Here is an 18652-nt window from a genome sequence, read left to right as displayed (position 1 = left end):
CAAGCCTGCCTTTCTCAGTTTCTACCAAGTCACTGCGAAGTCTAGATTGAAACCGACCCAGTAAACAAACCGGCATGCTTCATGCAGTGTGCCAGGGTGGGCGGGAACACTCCCAGCACTCAAAAGGCACCGGGAGCCTACGGTGGTCCAGGACGGAGGTGTTCATTCGTTTCCACTACGTTTGTATTTGTATACGTCGCCTGTACTTTAATAGCCCGATAGGACATGAGTGTTCATCCGATCATCACTAACCATTAATGATTATCACCTGAATACTGCGTCTGCGCTGTCGATGGATGCCCCACAGCGACTTCTCTGCAGTATCCCGCTGTTTCCCACCACTGCACACCTCTGGTAATGTTTAGTCCTGAAATTAAAGGAGATTCCTGTGGGGAAAAAAACAATAATCGTTGGAAAGTCACGTTTCGGACGTGGTCACGTGGGTCATCTGAAGAACATATGCATACTTTGTCTAAGACAGTGTGCGTAGTATGATTTTTAAGGATGGTCTCACTAGTATACTGATGCTGACTGACCATCGCAATAAGCAGTTCAATCAATATAGCATGGCAATTATCAGTTCGACCAATAAGGAGAGTGGCTGCATGTTCTTCTGGACCGATCGCGAGGTGAGCGGCAGCTATGGGATCGGATTGAGTTCAGTTCGATTATTGGTAATGGTTAACTCCGAAATTACCTTGGGTAAGACACTGTAGATGTCCCTGGTTATTTTCAGCGGTAGTTTGGGGTTGAGCACGTTGGGTAGCACGTCTCCCACTCTGACGTTCCGTTTGGTCATGACGGACGACTCGACGTCACAACACTCCGCCAGCTCATGCCTGATGAGGAGAGGAAACAACACGTACACATATTTTGTTTTGTTAGTGGACGAAGCTGTTTTGAATTAAGTGCCGATGACACCAAAATGCAGTTTCTGACTTATATTCAACAACTGTAATATAGAACACACTGTTGCATAACGTATACACCCTTCTCATCACTCTATACTTACTTTATCTGTCTGGAAAGCACTTTATTTTCCCTCCACGTCCCTTTAAAGGTACGCATAGCTTCGACGAGATCTATAGAGCTGTCGTTTGAACTTTTCCCCACGATGTCGAGCTTCGTTGGGGATTGTGATTTATCTGATGAGCTGTTCCTTTCCAGTGAGTCCTTTAAGACTGTGTTTATCAGGCGGATGATGTCAGCTTTCGTGTCTCTTGAAGTCCTTTCGTTTTTCCGTGCCGTTTCAGAGTCGTCGCAAATACACCCGGCATTTATATGTATGCTCCTTGTCTCCAGACTGAGAGAAACAAAATGAAAATAAAGTCAAGCGACAGTACTAGGACCTAAGCAGGATTTCAAACAGAAAGTTAAGCCTGTACGCACTGCGACCTTCATCAGGTTAGGATGACCCCTTGCACCACGTGACCTTACGTGGAAAGGTGGAAGTTGTGGAATGGACGGTTGGTGTACGTAATCACGACCTCAGCAATGGCGGGGCGTTAAACATTCCCTTGGAATTTTGACGTATATGGACAAGAATGTAAAGTATCAGGTACATACCGGCTGCTGGGAGGATCTGAGATAGCCAGCCAAATGGATTTCCGTCCAATCAGTGTGATGGTAACAGTGCACGCTACCAGGAGCAGGGTGAGGATAGTCGAAACCGCATTGCCCTCGTTTGCCGAACTCTACAGAAATAGGGTCAAACGTAGAATAAGAACATGAAAAAATATAGACACTCAAAGTAGAGGGAAATGAACACAGCCAACATCAGGTAATCGAAAATCTTGTGACGATTTGGACTGAGCAAAGACGTATTACTAAGTAAAAACTAGTAGAAAACAATGATACATGTGGTACCTATCATTCTGCCTTAGCCAAAACCCCTGTATCAGATGACCAACTTGTACATGTTGGAAGTCCTTTCGGCTGGTCAAAACAAGTAGTTTCTCTTGATCAAAGTATGTTCAGGTTGGGTCCGACGGTTGACAACAAAACTTGTGAGTCTGAATGTCGGCGAGGCTCTCGCTTTGACTGGAGTTGTCCAGCTGTACTATTTGTTGCAAATTACCTTGGACATCATCAATTATATCAAGCGGAAATACCAGGTGTGCCGAAGGATAACATTCTAAACACGGGCAAATGTATGGGTTTTGATTGGTCAAGAATAGCTAATCCCATAACCCTGACCACAAGAAAATGCAAATATGTGACGGGCATGTAGCCACTCTCTCACTACTGACCAAGTTGGTCAAACTGCTAATGCCATGCTATCATTAGCTGAACTGGTGATTGTGTTGAAAACGAAAGTCAGGATAGTTTGGTTCTATTTTAACATTAAAACTTTGTTTAAAATCATTTCTACTTTTAATTTGCAATTTCCATAACTCTCATTCAAATTCTGAAGCTGCTTTATGAAGAAAGAAAAAGGAAGAGTTGAAAAACCCTTAATAGAATACCATGGCATTACCTTTGGCGATCCGAATGACATGACTCTTACGTGTAATATTGGCATAGGAGAAATATGATACTAGTATGTAGCACATTTCTCATTTGCTTGAGAATTAATTTATCTAATAATTCCGTAAATTGTTTAATTGTAGCATACCTTAAAATCGAGAGTCGTCGTAAAAAAGTGAAATAAGAGATATTACTTCCAAAAGAATTTTACTTCAATTTGATAGATACATCATCATCAATGGTACAAATATTTATGTCGTTCGTGTTTTGTGCATTAGAAATAATATGGTACGGCGACTCTATGTCATGTATCACATGACTCAAGACTTGTCGCAAAAGTTAACCTTTCGTTATTACACGCACGTATTAGTAATTAACTATACACACTCACATACAAACTCAGAGTCTAAACCACTATCGCTTGGCACTTAGCATGTGTGATGTTACACAAAATAACACTGTCACATAGTTGTTGAGCTAGCGTGGGTAGACGAGACAAGGACATTATACTTTTATAGGTCTCTATATAATGTCGTTGGACAAGGCAAGTCTGGAGGCAAATCTCCATGTACATATCATATCTACCTTGCCCAACCCACTCCCTTGGCTAGTCCACCAGCTGCGGGCTATGTCGATGGACCAGGTAGCTATAGGTAAGAAATGCATGACAAAAATAAATACATAGTAGGTAGTCTATATGTAGGATAGAAATATCCTAACAAGCACAACATTTGTGATGCACAAAAACAAGAAAAAGACGCGGTCTTTTCTTCTACGTATACGTTTAATAGTTTCCATGATCATGATGATGATTACGACTTGTGACGGCGAGAGATGGGTCCTTGTGTCATTTTGATCTTTTCCTCTCTTTCTGCACTTACACGAATTCGCCAATTGGACCGTTCACATGTTGGTTCCGATCACGTGAATGCTAGCCGTAATCACGTGAATGCTATCTGAGATCACGTGAACAGCGCATGTGAACCTGGATGACGCCGTCCTGGTGGAGACGCCGCACTCTCATGAACTCCAGCGGCATGTCGTGCGAGTCCTTGGTGAAGACAGGCGCCTCGTAGTAATGGTAGCCCACGGCGTCGCCCTTGTCATCGTATGGGAAGGGCCAGAAGCCATAGACGTGGACCTCGTCACAGCGTGTCATGGCCATACTGAGCAGGTAGATTCCTGTGGATCCAAAGAAAAAAAAGAAAAGATAATTAAGGTAACTGACTGACGCTCGGCGTTTTTATGTATCGGAGGGGTATTCTATCGTTTAAGTATGCAACATCCGATCTTTAGTTATTTCATTTAATTGTTAGAAAAGTGTATGTGCTTAAAATTGCAGCTTCATTAATTCCTTCACAACAATGTCTAGAACATCTGAAGTGTGTACACCACCGGGATTTCTCATGCTTCAATGATTAGATAGATTTAGCGATGTTTAATGTGTAGGTTATGTGGTAGTTATGAGCTGGCTGTATGTGACTGCTAACCTGATGTGATTTTCTTAGGAATGCCGTGGTTGTTCCAGTAGGTGTTGGTGCGCAGGAAATGGTGTGGATGTTCGTACACCATCTGCAGTTCGCCTCCTCTGGCAGCTGCGATAGAATCGATCATGTACTTGGTGTAATCTGAAAATCAGACAAGAGAAAACTAAATCAACAACAGATAAATAGATAAAGTGCAACTTGTCCAGATTAACTCCCAGGTAAAGTGACCACATTTTCAGTACTGAGCACTAATGTCCTTTGAAAGCTCGTGACAATGCTGAACTGATCAGGATATTCGTGAACAATAGTTTAATCCGTTATTTTCAATATAAGTGGCATTTTGCTCACTACTTAGAGAATTGGTATGTAGTACTCACTGTTGGGTTTCTTTGCAGACAGAATGCCGCTGTATTGCTCCATGTCCTTTAAAAATTGCTCTCTCACAGACTCTTCGTTCATTTTTGCGTACCTGCAACAAATGGAAGTGCAGTTTAAACATGGCACTTTAGAAATGATTAGCGACGGACCATTACTATCAATAGCGTTCAAGAGTTTGATGGCGACCTTGGTTTACTAGTATATGTATTTAATTTCTGAATTAACTACCACAATTTCACCTTTCAAACAAGGCTGACACCGTCCCACGTGAAGAATTTTTGGAGGTCATTTTTTCCAGCAATTTTGGGAGGTCCTTGATTTGAAGCAATTTTGGAGGTCCTAGCTTAGTTTGGAGCCATTTTTGTGGGCCCTAGCTATAGGTTTTAGGCAATATTTGGAGGTCCTTACTTCTAACCAATTTTGGAGGTCTTTAATTTGGAGAAATTTTTGGAGCTCGAGGTTAATGGGTATGCTCGGCCAGATGTTTGAATTCTGATTCAGGTGAACTAGTTTCGTTTGATACGAATTTAAAGTGCCAAAAAAGTGGAGAAACTTACGACTTCAGCATTGACAACGGAGCAGTGGTGAAACTTGATTTTACCCCGGCATCCTCTTGATAAATTTTCTTCCCGAGCGGTGGTAGGTTACACCTGAATGAGAAACATTTCATCTTTCACAACAACATTGCATTATCTTACAATAATGAGCTTCACTCTGTATACGAAATCATGATTGTTCTGGTGCACCGCTGGTTCAAAAGGGATTGCTGTACGTTCTCTGGAACTGCAGCTTTTTGTTACTATAATATAAGTCAGTACGGCAATGTTGATTGAATTACAAGTACTAGTATGTTGATTACATCCACGCGCGCATGAATTTTCGTCCGTTTCAAGGAAAAAGTTTTTGACCATACTGTAAATCATACAAAGGAGCTGCAAAATGAGCAAAAATATGCCGTGAATTCCAACGAAAATATTGAAAAACGATTATTATATATACTATTGTAGAATGCCAAACCAAAGTCAATTCCGATCAAAAGGCAATGAAGAAAAAGTGTATTTAGTCATTTTTCCAACCTTCATGACCACATGGTTTTCATAATGGGGACATTTTTTGTAGAACTTTTTCTTCGTACGTTCGCTTTTTTTATTAGTTTTGGGGTTCCCAGAGGATGTCAACCATATAATCAAACCCAAACATGGCCTAACTGGCTGACCTGAACACGGCATCTGCACTGTCGATGGATGCACCACAGTGGCTTCCCCGCAAGATGCCGCTGTTTCCGACAACTGCGCATTTATTGAAGCGTTTGTGTTTTAAAGGCCAGTCCTGTGTGAAAAAAGGAACTCAGTTTGGTGAGTTAACGATAATGTACCCTTTCAAACAACCAGCTCACAACGTCTGTCCTTTTATCAACTAGGTACGGGAGGATCCGGAACTAATGTGCTAACTTAACGGTAAGATTGTTAGTGTATTCCAAATGATAGGCAAAGACTACACTCTTGTTTTCATATTACATGAACAAACCTACCTTTATCAAGTTTCTGTACATGTCCCTGGTCATTTTTAGAGGTAGTTTTTTGTTGAGAACATTCGGCAGAATTTCCCCCACTCTGACATTCCGTTTTGTCAAAAATGACGACTCGGCATCGCAACAGCTTGTCAAGTCACGTCTGAAGAATGAATAACAACAGCTTGAACCATTATATATAATTACCAAAATCTATTCAATTGCCTAACATCAATATAGACAACAGTTAACAAGCGTAATGGATATGTAACATTAACTATAGGAAATTTTCTAAACAGGCCAATGAAATTATGTGATATTGCTTGAACCTGTTTCCCATTCTGAGAGGTCCATGATCAGTAAATCAGAACCCCACAGAAAGCACCTAAAGGCTAAACACAGCCACGAGTTGTCAGTTGATCACTTGGGGACATGTCTTTATTACATACTCACAATGCCCAGTGGTGCTGGAAAGTTGAGATGAATCATTATCAAACACGTGGTTCAATAGATGGAGGGACACAACCGAACCTAGCCTCACCATCTTCACGGTGCTTAGGGAATGCTGTCCGCACGTCCAAGAGCATTATCACCACATGTAGTTCTTTTTGTACTGGGCCGTTTCAATTACTACTTCGCTTAGCTATTAAACGTAATGTGTTTTACTCACTTCATTTCTTGAAAAAGTGTCTCATTTTTCTTCCACTTCCCTTGAAAGGCGCTCATAACGTCCGTCAAAACCAGTGAGCTGTCATTTTTCACGCTAGACACTGATTCCGTCCCCGCGATTCCGAGATACTCGCCACTAGAGTCTTTCGTGCTCGAACAATTCCGCGCTATGTTGATGAGAAGTTTTCCGTCCGCTTCCTCCAGGATGTGGTCCCTCCTGATGCCTTCCCTGACGATGATGTCGATGAGGCGAGATATCTCATCCGTTGTCTGCCGTTTGGCAACACTCATGTCTCTTGCCGAATCGCCAGGGGGACATTTCCTGGGTCGCTCCCCAACACAGTTACACCCGCACCTAGTCTTCATGCTTCTCCTGTCCACTCTGTATGTCGAAGGTGCAATGATGTAACAAAATCATTTACATTATATGCGTACATAAATATATATGATAACATTTTCAGCAAAAAACGTTAACTGAAAATCAAAAGCACAGTAATATAGTACATCTAGGTCCCCAGTGCCTAACTACAACATTTTTGAAAGTACATTTTATTTGATATCACAAGAAGCAAACGTCACAGAGATTACTTGTTTCATCTTTCGAGTGGATATATAGTTTTTCCAATATGCATTGTTGAATTACAAACCAACCAACCAACCAACCAAACAAACAAGCAAACAATCAAACAAACAAACAAACAAACAAACAACCAGCCAACCAGCCAACCAGCCAGCCAACCAATAACCAACCGACAAAATAATAGCGCCCAAAAGACAAGACACAATACGCCTTTGCCAGTGAAAGATCTGTTTAAAGATGAGTTGTGAGTACAGACCTGTTGCCGTGAGAGTCCGTGCCCACCAGCCATGTGATGTTGCAGCCCATCATGGCTATCGTGACCAGATACACTCCCAGCAGGGCGATGACGAGAGCACTGGGGGCCCGAAACCTCATCATCCGCGGCGCAGAAACCCTGCCGAAGTTTACAGTTGGAATCATCGATGATAAGACAACTTGGAGAGGCGCGACGCTCCCCGGAGCATGCGGTGCTGAGTGAGTGAGTGAGTGAGTGAGTGAGTGAGTGAGTGAGTGAGTGAGTGAGTGAGTGAGTGAGTGAGTGAGTGAGTGAGTGAGTGAGTGAGTGAGTGAGTGAGTGAGTGAGTGAGTGAGTAAGAATGTTTCGTGATCATACTAGTGTGTGGGTAACATTGTCTGTAATGGGGACTATCGGTCAGATCTTGGATTAGAAACAATCACCATTCTAAATTACCTAGGTACGCAATGACCTACTTATTAGAGCTATACAAAAAATACCAGAAATACGAAATAATGATGCAAATGTGTTAAAAGAAATTGTATGTGTCATTCACATGAAGGTTTTGAGATCTCATTAATGTTTTCAAGTTTGGGGCCAAAGTGTTACATATTGTTACATGGGCATTGAAAGCACCCGTGTCTACAGTGTTAAATCAGCTATATAATTCGTATCTGGTGAGTAAAATCATGATTGACGTGGGTATACATTGGTAATTTATATATCCACATATGCTGTACCATTGTTTTAGATAGAGAAAATCTACATGCCCGTTTAACCACTATTCTATAAAGAAAATTGATAAACTATTGATAAACTTAAAGCTTGTTATAGAAACAAAAATCGTTTTCTCACCTGCAAATCACAATGGCAATGCAGTCGTCTACTAAGTCAGACATAACCGAATGTGTTGATCGAAGATCCGAAGGTTTAGGCTGAAATCATTGAAGAGTCACTAAACCCGAAGGTCGTCAAATGTAGCCACCAAGCCGTTGAAGAAACTATTGAAGGCCATAGCTCAACAAAATAGAAACTAAGATTGTATCTAGGGGAGAGATAAGCTCTCGAATTGTATTCCCTTTTCTGACATGCAATCCCGGGCGAGTGAATACAGATAATTATGCATGGGTCAGGAAACCTGTTAGTGGATGGGTCAGCAGACCGGTTGGGCAACTTTCTGAGTTACTCGCACCAGATGGGGCATTCCAAGAAGGGTTTCAGGGGGGGATTGTTTTATTCCCTTATGTTGCTAATTATGCATCACACACTCACACACACGGCAGTATAGAAACACACATACAGATGACTCAAATACGAGACAGGCATGATTTCATTCTTTCTTAGTTTAATGTGACATAAGTGGTCATGACTTGATTATAGTATCTATAGGACTGTACAATGTCATGGAATATAGGTCTGAATAGTCACAGAAAGGCACTTGATACAAGTATGCAACAGCAGCAGGTAGCTAACAATTTCACATATCTAATTTGTCATTTGCAAAAAAAATCGCAACAATTTTCAACACCTTCACAGATAATGTAAGCATATAAATAAGAACAACTATGGAAACGTTGCTTTAATATCGGTGGAAGGGTGTGTTGGCGTGTACTACATGCACCGCACGTTTGAGTCGCTAGATGTCATGTTTTCCTTACAATGCTTTCGGTGTCATGGACGGCTTTTTAGCTTATAAATTGTTCGACCCCATGGATGACTGCATTAGCCTCGGTACCATCCTACTTGTATCCTACAAGTACTTGTTAGGGAAGCGAGTGTGGGATGGTACCCAGGCTATGACTGCATTACATGAAGAAGGTTACATCAAAATTTCTTTTTTAAAGTAGGTTTGTCATTTTCATGCCCGCAACAATATTAATATTAACGCTTGGGGTGACTTATTGTTCAAAATATTCAAGACTCAATGACATGGCAATACATTTTATGCTCTACACATACGTTGTCATGCTGCATATACGATGAATACGTCATGGTCAGTCGTCATCAGTTCAAATTCTGGCGGACTAGATCACCAGAACGCGAGAACGTGGTCTGATGAACGATTTCACAGAGAACTACGTACACACGGGGAAACTACAGAGTGACGCGTTTTTGATCGCGCTACGGCATATTTTGCCTTGTCATGTTGACATTTTAGAAACGTCATGGCCGTAGTTTTGTAGTACAGTATTTTGTCATAAGTTCTGACGTGCTCCGTCATGGATCAGAACGCGAGTAGTCTGATGACCTCCTTGACAGGAGAGCTGCAGACAGGGCAGTACGCTTTCGGGATGTACTTCTTGAGTTTGATGGCGCACAGGTGGCACAGACACACGTGTGCGCAGGGATACACAACACTGTCCTTCGGTCGCTCCTTCTTGTAACACATGGAGCACTCCGTGTCGGCGTCTTGCTCCGCCTGTCTGGGTTTCGTTCCCATCAAGACGTCTTCCAAGTCGTCTTCCTCCTGTGTCTGTTCCTCCTCTCGTAGGGTGTCTTCGCATTTGATCACACCTGGAGATGAATCACAGAAAAAATAATGTTGTACATTAGATTTGATTAATTGGTTTGGATGTGTGAATACTTGCTGCTATGCATGGCTACCTGGCTAGTTAATTACAACAAGAAGGATTAAAACCAACCTCATTGTTTATAATAAAGGCTATCGATCACAAGGGGCTACTGAGAATTTACAGTATACATCACAAGCGGTTACAAGGCACATATAAAGCTGCCTAGAAACACAAGGCCTATATTTGCGGACAAAGTACACGGCGAAAGATCCAAAGAAACAAGGTTACTTCCGACACACGTGATGATTGTAACATGAAAGGAAAAGTTCTTGCAAAATTAGCTTTTTCGTTTACCAGGAACAAAGTTCCGTCTAGAACTGCGACTTTCAACCCGATCTACAAACTATAACTCAAGATTAGCTGCGGTATCTGACCACCTGTTGATTCACTCTTGAGTCCGGCAAAATATTGAATGACATAACGACAAGATCCAGGCTGTAATGCCCAAACAAACGCAGGTACTTTGCGCGTGTACTTACCCAACAGTCTGATAGCCTGCGTGCTTCCGTACACGTCGAACAGTGCCCACAGTGGTCCGATGTTGAGGTCAACGTTCAGTAGCACCATGGCGCCTGCCCCGTTCACATCATAATGAACGTTCCCTTCTTCCGTGATCATGAAGCTCAGTTTGTCTCCGCTAGAGGGCACTTTGAGTTCTCTACTCAGTTTCCAGTATTCTGACAACTCCGTACGCTTCATCACCAAGATGTCTGCGTTGTCGGGCAGACCCGTCTTCTCCGTATCGCTGGCGAGCTTGGCCGGGTCACACGAGGTCACGCCGAACCCCATCGAGCCTGCGTACTGGGCGTTTACCTCCAACACTTCCACGAACAGCATCTCATTGGTCACCATTGGTCGTGACGTGAAGGCCAGGCTGTTCCAAAAAGTGTTCCGTTTCCGGCGCACGACCTTGTGTTTGTCCTCCAGCCGGATGTTGGTCCCGCGCGCGTTGTTGAAGAAGATGCGAGAGGAGTGGTCGGAGTCCTCGTCTCCGTCGCCCTTGTGGTTCCCGACAGACTTCTCGAAGGCCTCGACTGCCTCTTTTGCTGCCTCTTCATCTAGAAAGATGACAATTGCACATGATAATTGATAAAAATATCTTATTTAGCTTCTATCCAATATTTATGTTTAAAACACAGATACATTTTACAGATACATATTCAGGATCTTACCGACAATAGAAATCTCCTCTGTCTTGCCGAAGACGTCAACCAGTGCCCAGAGCGGCTTGGTGTCATCTAACCCCTCCAGAAAGACCCCCTTGTTCTCTAAGTTGATGGAATAGTTGACCGTGCCCTTCTCGGTAAGGTAGAATGAAAAGATGTTGTCCTTCTGTGCGTATTTCTCCATCATTGGAAGCGCCCAATACCTGAACGGACAGAAGGGAGTTAAACAGCGTCATTTCAGTGTTGTCTTGTTAATTTAGTATGTCCTCTCGGGGTTACCGTACAGAATATTATAGATTGCGAATAAACATCTCAATGTTCTGTTTTTTCTACACAATGAACATGTATAGCGTATTTTCTCTCTTCACTCTAAGTGCAGTGTTTAGCGGTGGACGTATGAAAGCTTTTTTTCCAGAGTACCATTTTCAGCAACCGTCAGATCTATCTACAATACATATGGACAGCGCCGACTTCTTGCTTATTTGTGCCCTTAGACTACTTTAAAGTGTTCCTCATGGAGCTGAATTCCTGTTCGCACGAAAATATGGTCTTATTTCAATGAGACTGACGAGGTATAATGTGGAGAGCAAATTCGCCCTGAAAAAGTGTATAGTTGAACACGTACCTGGGTTGTTTTGAAGTGTCCGGTACGGCGTACTCCGGGAGTAAGTCCGAGTCCACAGTGCACGGGTTCGTCATGGTGAAGCCTAGTTTCAGAACACCTCTCCAGCCAAGCTGGACCTTGTTCATCTTCAAATGTACCTTCTCTCCCACCCGTATGGGTCTGTTACTGAACGTAATGCCGTTACAGAAACTGTCCGTCCTACAAGCAGTCCTTCTGTCCGACGACAACTCGATGTTCTTCCCGTGTGTGCTGGAGAAACGGATCGGCTGAGCGAAGGAGACTTTCCCGGTCTCCATGTAATGGCCCATGGAGGTGACGGAGTTTCTCTCGCGATCGGTCAGGGTTGTCTTGGGTCGGGGTGAGATTTCCGTGGCGGTTTTGGGAGGGGAGAGTGATCTGCGCCCGAGAGCACCCGGGGTGGTGGTGGGCCGGTTGTCATGGCTTGCCATTGCCCGGAGAAGGCGGGAGTCGACTAATAAATAGAAATAAAAAAATTATTATCATTTGCACAAGGACAAGGACGAAGAAACAAATATCAATATCACATGCACGTAGAATATTTGCCATCCCTTTCTGGCCAACTCTCATAGATAGTCGTTCGATACTACGACTGATAATTTAATGTGGGATAATGTGAAGTGTTCGTAGTTGTTAGTGACGCTGCTTCTGGAAGGCCGCGACTGTTGTCACTCACGTCATGAAAGTCACGTTGCACTGTTCATTGTACTTGTTCAAAAGAGCTAGGAAACTTACTCAGTACCATGAACCTGTATAGTGTCAAAGGGTAGCTCAAGTGTTCATTGATGAACGATTGCTTTCACTTTCACATGTGAAGAATACTTACTTCTGATGAGTGCAGAGATGTCCCATCCTGCGATCTGTCGGCGCCGGCGTCTCGGGCTCTCGTCATCTACACAGATAAGAAAAAATATTCAGTGCTACAAAAATGCCTCCGCTCCTGAGGTGTCGCCAAAAGCAACTGTAAAATGTAAGCCCAGTGATACCCCTGCTTTATTTGACCAAGAGGATTAGTTTTAAAAGAGTCAGTCATATGCGGTCCCCCAGATCTTGTCTGGGGGTTCTTATTCTTCTTACATGTCCAATGTATCCTTATAATCATATGTTGGTAATTGTTATAACCAGACACGAAATACGTCAACAACAATGTGCATTATTTCGCCAACAAGACTAGTTGTAAAAGGGATACATATAATGTCTCCCAGACCAGACTATCCATTGAAACTATATCCTTCTAGAGACAAATTATCTATCGTGTTATATCGGCCATCGGAACTCGACACAACAGAGAACAATACACTGTCTGACAGCACACCCTTGGGGGCTTTTTATCCGTCCATGGCGACCCTTGAGAATTAGGCCAAACAAAAACCTTGCGTCATATCAACTTCAACGTTTTACTTACTAATAACCTCCTCAGCAGGCCAGGCTGTACGACTGGGGCTTTTGAAAATGCATTGTTTTTCTTACGGAATATCACTTTTTGTAGTTGAGGTCTTGTGCTGGCAAATAGCAGTGATATTACCATAAGTAAAAATAATATCACAAAAAGTCGCAGTTACAGAGCCTGCTAAGAAGGCTACATTTCACTGACGTATAACAAATCGTTTGAGTTCTAACACACACGATATACTCGGCATGCGGTGCTCTTAGAGACCTTTGTCTGAAATGTCAAGAGTCGACAGACAGTTAGTTTGAAACAACGACAACAAAGCATGATGACACTGTGGATGGATTTATGACGTACTGACATATCGTCTTCACTAAGCTCTGTAACCAGCCATCTACAATTAGTAAATTATACACCTGCATTCTGTTTCAATAAGCAATGGAGCCATCTTAAACCAGCTTTTGTACAAAAAAGTTGAGATAATGACTCACGGACGGATGACAGAACAACCTACATAGTCCCCCTGCCCCACCACCACTATATGTACATACTATATGCGAGTTTAATGTTGTAGGATGTTATCATCGTATCGAATGGAATGGATTGGTTTGGAAAGGGCATTTAAGACACAGGATAAATGACTAGGTTCTACACTAATTGTATTTTACCAAATACTGTAAATTGAAATTATATATATCATCATCACATTTGCAAATGCTACTCTATCCATACAGTTTTAGCGGGGTATACGGTTATGTGAAAACACCCTACTGTGATTTGGAGAGATAAAAAGCACGAGTTTTATCAAACGAATCTGCCTTTTTGGAAAGTTCCTTTTGTTTGTGATATTAAGTGAATGTTTATGGGTGCCATGTAACTACAAGATAGGATCTACCCGCCCAATTATGTCGTTAGTAACTTGTCTAACAAGTCAACCCTCTTCTGGTGTACAGTGTATAATTACCCTGTAATGATGGTGGCAACATTTCAGGTGCTTACTTTTGACTCCAACAATAAAGTCACTAATGAAAGCTGAATCTTACTGGATTCCAAGTAGTAACGATAATAAAGTGCAATACACTGTACCTATACCTGTACCTGTACTGAGCAATTCATATTTAGAACACCGATAACAATGAGAGAGAAAGTCGAGCTACAAGTGTCAAAAGGAAGCTATGAATGGCACGATTTTTTTATCATAATATTTTCAAGGAGGCTATGACAGGCGCGACTGTTGACAAAAAAATGCAGTATGGTAACCTAGCTCGACCGTCAGAAGACAGCTGGATTCTGTACGACAACCTCCCCTCCCAACTGTCACACAAATGATGTCCTCAATTTGCTGTCGTAAACCTGTCGTAGGACAAATGAACAGGGGCCCTAACAGTTGTAAAGTAGTGTGATCTGTCGATAGTTGAGGGTCTGTATCAATCCGTACTTACCGTCGTCAAGTTGTTCCCCCTCCATACTTCCTCTCGAATCCATTCTCATCCTCACCAGCCTTCAGTAGTCGAACCCTCTCTGATTATAAACAAAAAATACGTCAACAAACCAACAAGCAGATGTCAAAACATTACAACGTAACAAAAGTTAAAGTTAGATATAGACATTCACGTACCTTGATTCCTATACATTTATCCAGCATGACTAAAATTATTATCTGCGTGTTGCTTTCACCTAAGAACCATCGTCTATATCATGTCGACTCGATCTAATGCATTCTTGAGTATACTGCCAAGTCATGCACATAGTGTAGGCAGGTTCCTGGGTGGATGCACGACAATATGATCTAAGCCTCTAAACACGGTAATTGATTGAGCTCGGTAGAATGTATACACAGGTCCCGAGGGAACCTAGAGTTTCGCAACCATGTTTTGAATGACATTTTCAGATCGCTAACCTAAAGGTCAAAAGTTACACAACATTTACTCTAAGCTAACTCGTCAGAACTGGAAGAAAAAATGGAAAATTCAAGCATCTTACCATTTGTGTGACGATCTTTGAACTAGAGTTTAGATTGCGACTGTGTAACTTTCACATGCTCAAAATATTCGGTTGTTTACATAGAGCAATTATGTGAACGCATTGGCCTGTGACCAATACACCTGTCCATAGAAACCGTCAACACAATAGACAACAAGTTAGTCCTCGACAAATAAGTTGTGTTTGAAATGGGCTTATTGTGTTAAACCGGCTACCGGTGGATACATGATGTACTGTATCCTTTTCCAAACAACCAAACACGTAATCATGAAGATTCGCTAGTATTAATGGCCATAATGAGCTTGTATATATAATGATCGCACAATAAACTGTTTTCAAGGGCGTTCGAAACAAAAATATGAAGGATCCAACAAAACTATGGGTTACTATAGTCATAAAATGTAACTGCCAGCAAACCATAAATTATATAAATGACAAGCATCTATTGTAAACATTATTTCCAATCAAACTACGATCAAGATACAATCAATGGCAACCAGTTATTTCTAAACAAAAACAAGTATTCTAGATTACCAGTGCATGTAGCTTAAATGGGCCTCTGAGGGGCGTAGATATAAGTCTCGTACAGTTTTTGTCCATGACCTATCCCTCCAACAATTTAGACTTTGAAACGTTAGTAGCCTTTTGTCTTTCTGTAAACACTTGACATCGCTCCTTCAACCTGTTACCCGCACACATGCCCCACATAAAAACGTGTATGTAGTTATGTTATCACTTAAAACATCTAAGGACTTCAGAACTAGGGGGCATATACTGAGTGACGGTTCTATCAAAATTGGAGATCTATCAACCCTACATGATACATGACAAATTTGTTTTGTTGTTCTGTTAGGGTACTAAGCGTATAGCACTAGAAAAAGTTGGTTTTGTAAAACGACAAATCTTAAAGCGTTTATCACTTTTGAAACATACATAGTTTACAAAAAGGTACTAGTAGGTCTTTCGTCCAAAAACGGGATTTTGTTACACCGTTTCTAAAGGCCAAATATGACTAAACCAAAATATGTGGAAAAGAGCTGAGGTCTTACCTTGATATGCTTATCATATGTCGTGGTGGTTATTTTCACAAAAAAGTATAACTACACGCCATATTTTGTTTAACACCAGATCATATGGCATATGGATAACATGAATGATTCCTAAGTTTGTCGGGGTCAGCATTTTCCCAAACAGGGATACAGTAGCTGTGTACGTAACCGTACAAAGTCTGATAACCCTCCAATACTTGTGCATGACCCTTGCCATTGTTAGTGAAGACAAAGTTGTGTGTTTTGGGACGTACCTTTTGAAGTGAAATGAAAAACCCCTAAATCGTGTGTTAATCTACGTTCACGGTTTGAGTTCCTGTTTTTTGTTGTTGTCCTTTTTCTTTTCAGTCAACCCGCTTTCTTCCAATTCTTTCGTGTCTAATTAACTTTTCTAATCTTTCCACAGAGACCCCGTCCCTCCATACCAACGTTAATTACGTTTGCTTGTGTTGCGACGACCTAGTCTCTAGCTACGTCGAAAACTCGTTTATCAAGTAGAAAGTGAATTAAGCACACAGCAAACATTATGTAAGTCTGACAGGGTTGTATACATGCACATGTAGGACACTCTAGAAGTTAATTTGTAGCGATCTCACCTCATAAGTCATTTAGTTCCTTTCGCCAGGGTCTTGTCCAAAGTGCTGTCATTCTCCAAGACTGCAGTCATGTATCGACGTTTGCTGAGTTTATATATCCTTTTTTGAATCGCGTGTCACAATGGCAGTCTACAAAATCATACTCCGATGTTTGCGCCGCAGATTTTTTTAAGATGGCGGCAAGACGAGGGAGAATTTAGTTTGACAGTCCACCTCGCGGCGTTCTTACCGGGCAGGCTTACCTGTTCGCCCACCTGCTACTCCCATCCTCCTACCTGAAGTAGTGGTGTGCTGTAAGTTTTTTGCCTTCGGTAACCAGGCTGTGGTAACAAAGGGGCTCGTGCAAGAGGATCTACCCTAAACAAAGACAATTTTGGCTGAGAGAAAATGACTCCTGAGTTACCGTAATCGCAATCTTTGATTTCGGTAACATTACACCGCGTCGCAGGTCACAATGCTTATTTTGTCTTGGTGTGGTGTTACCGTAAAACAAATTTGCAAAAGTGTGGTTTTATTCTATTTTGTATTCAGCTTACCACATTCACCACAAGTCAGGAAAAGAATTTCACCATATAGCTAAAACAATAGGGGTAACTGCTGAAACCTCTCCTAAATACGCACGCAAGTGAAATACTGAATTATTTCATAGCTTATGAAGTGCTACAATAGACGATTCTACAGTACCGTCGTCTAGTGTAGTGTAACGTTACCTGCAGTTCGGGTCACCCCAGTCCTAGTGCGCCGTGAAAAGTGAGGTTTAAACAGGCAGTTGACCGGGACTGTACCCACTGTCTGAATGGAGAGGGTGCGTAAATTTTTAATGGTTTACACACGTCGGGCCTTCCATGTCAACTGCACCATAACAAATCCGCATACAGATATTTCTATCCTTTTAAATCATTACTTGTAGATGATACAAGAAAGGGTTTATGCTATAAACATTGTTTATACTTACGTAAGTTTTGGTATTGATCTTTGTTGGATATTTTCTCTTTTGTTGTTCTTAGTTATTTTCTAGACACTTCTACGTGCCTTTGTAACGTAATTGGGGACACACTTAATTGCATTAAGGTATGTCTCGGTGATCATTGGTCACACACTCCGTTGGTTAAGGAAACACACCAAGCTGTTGACAAAACAAGCGGTCGCTGTTTATAGTCCGTACAACAAGGGGTGGTGGCAAGATCAAGGTAACCTGGACCGCCGGGCGCCCTCTAAGGCTCGCAACCTCTGCGGTGTTTACGGTGTTAGAGAGTGCTGTTTGTCCCTGTTGCCACAGAGAAGGCCTGTTCGAGGTTAAACTGGCCATGCAACTAGATGCAAATCAAAGAAGCCTGGATCAACACGCACCGTCAAGGCTTGAAACATGTATTAAGTTTATGGTGTTATTTTTTATTAGAATGTGTTCCGCAAGGAGGGGGCATGCGAGCCAGGTTAAAACTGGTATTGTGTAAATGCATAAATGCAAGATCAAGGTAACCTGAAAAATCAGGCGCCCTCTAAGGCTCATATGTATGGAGTTGAAGGTGTTATAGACTGTTGTTTTGTCCCGCTCGCCACAGAGACATGCCTGCGAGCGAGGTTAAAACCGGTAATGTCCAAAATGTCCAAATCAGATGTTCATCATTCGCCAATGATTGTGATTGTTCAATATCAACCTTATATCTGTGAGAAACTCATTGATTAGAATAATGACACCACATCAATCAATCCACGATACTCTATTAAACATGAAATCAACACAACAGCATTTGTTTGGGCATGTCCTAAAGATCTTAACAAACAAGTGACGGTGCCCTTGTACTGTTATTTTACATGTACAAATCCACAGTAACATGCCGCATAATGTACAAAACTCATAGCTCAGTAATATAGTTCCGGGATAGTTGAATTATTCAAACGGCAGCGAAGTAAATGCATAGTCAAG

General features: G+C 41.9%; 2 protein-coding genes and 1 pseudogene across 5 annotated transcripts; 1 reads left to right on the top strand and 2 right to left on the bottom strand.

The window, feature by feature from the left end:
* The window catches only part of LOC109470878, a 170831-nt pseudogene that overhangs the window by 109350 nt on the left and 42829 nt on the right, over nt 1-18652 (top strand).
* Nucleotides 2667-8467, bottom strand: LOC109470882 (alpha-2,8-sialyltransferase 8E-like). The gene is made up of 9 exons (XM_019769963.1): nt 8181-8467; nt 7347-7484; nt 6512-6892; nt 5863-6004; nt 5548-5660; nt 4889-4981; nt 4331-4422; nt 3957-4094; nt 2667-3648 (listed from the first exon to the last, which is right to left on the bottom strand). The coding sequence occupies exons 1-9, from the start codon at nt 8222-8224 to the stop codon at nt 3419-3421; spliced, it is 1371 nt and encodes a 456-aa protein (XP_019625522.1). The 5' UTR covers nt 8225-8467; the 3' UTR covers nt 2667-3418.
* LOC109470880 (E3 ubiquitin-protein ligase NEURL1B-like) lies at nt 8889-17519 on the bottom strand. 4 transcript variants are annotated; one of them, XM_019769961.1, is made up of 7 exons: nt 17436-17519; nt 14540-14618; nt 12534-12599; nt 11690-12161; nt 11071-11267; nt 10378-10956; nt 8889-9839 (listed from the first exon to the last, which is right to left on the bottom strand). In XM_019769961.1, the coding sequence occupies exons 2-7, from the start codon at nt 14586-14588 to the stop codon at nt 9550-9552; spliced, it is 1653 nt and encodes a 550-aa protein (XP_019625520.1). In that variant the 5' UTR covers nt 14589-14618; nt 17436-17519; the 3' UTR covers nt 8889-9549. The 4 variants fall into 4 exon arrangements, with proteins under 4 accessions (XP_019625520.1, XP_019625518.1, XP_019625521.1 ...); XM_019769959.1 differs by lacking the exon at nt 17436-17519 and adding an exon at nt 16726-17230; XM_019769962.1 differs by lacking the exon at nt 17436-17519 and adding an exon at nt 15615-15630.

This window comes from Branchiostoma belcheri, unplaced genomic scaffold (genome assembly GCF_001625305.1).
Source record: "Branchiostoma belcheri isolate BF01 breed outbred unplaced genomic scaffold, Haploidv18h27 scaffold239, whole genome shotgun sequence".
Classification (NCBI taxonomy): Eukaryota; Metazoa; Chordata; class Leptocardii; order Amphioxiformes; family Branchiostomatidae; genus Branchiostoma; species Branchiostoma belcheri.
This window is presented reverse-complemented; position numbering and strand designations above follow the sequence as displayed.

Excerpts from the sequence above, each read along its gene's own strand:
- LOC109470882 (XM_019769963.1), bottom strand. The coding sequence starts at position 8,224 with ATGTCTGACTTAGTAGACGACTGCATTGCCATTGTGATTTGCAG. Across the intron at positions 7,485-8,180 it reads ATTGCCATTGTGATTTGCAG|GGTTTCTGCGCCGCGGATGA; the intron begins GTGAGAAAACGA and ends AAACTTCGGCAG. Across the intron at positions 4,982-5,547 it reads AGTGCAGATGCCGTGTTCAG|GTGTAACCTACCACCGCTCG; the intron begins GTCAGCCAGTTA and ends TTTCTCATTCAG.
- LOC109470880 (XM_019769961.1), bottom strand. The coding sequence starts at position 14,588 with ATGAGAATGGATTCGAGAGGAAGTATGGAGGGGGAACAACTTGACGAC. Across the intron at positions 12,600-14,539 it reads GGGGGAACAACTTGACGACG|ATGACGAGAGCCCGAGACGC; the intron begins GTAAGTACGGAT and ends TTATCTGTGTAG. Across the intron at positions 11,268-11,689 it reads GACACTTCAAAACAACCCAG|GTATTGGGCGCTTCCAATGA; the intron begins GTACGTGTTCAA and ends CTGTCCGTTCAG.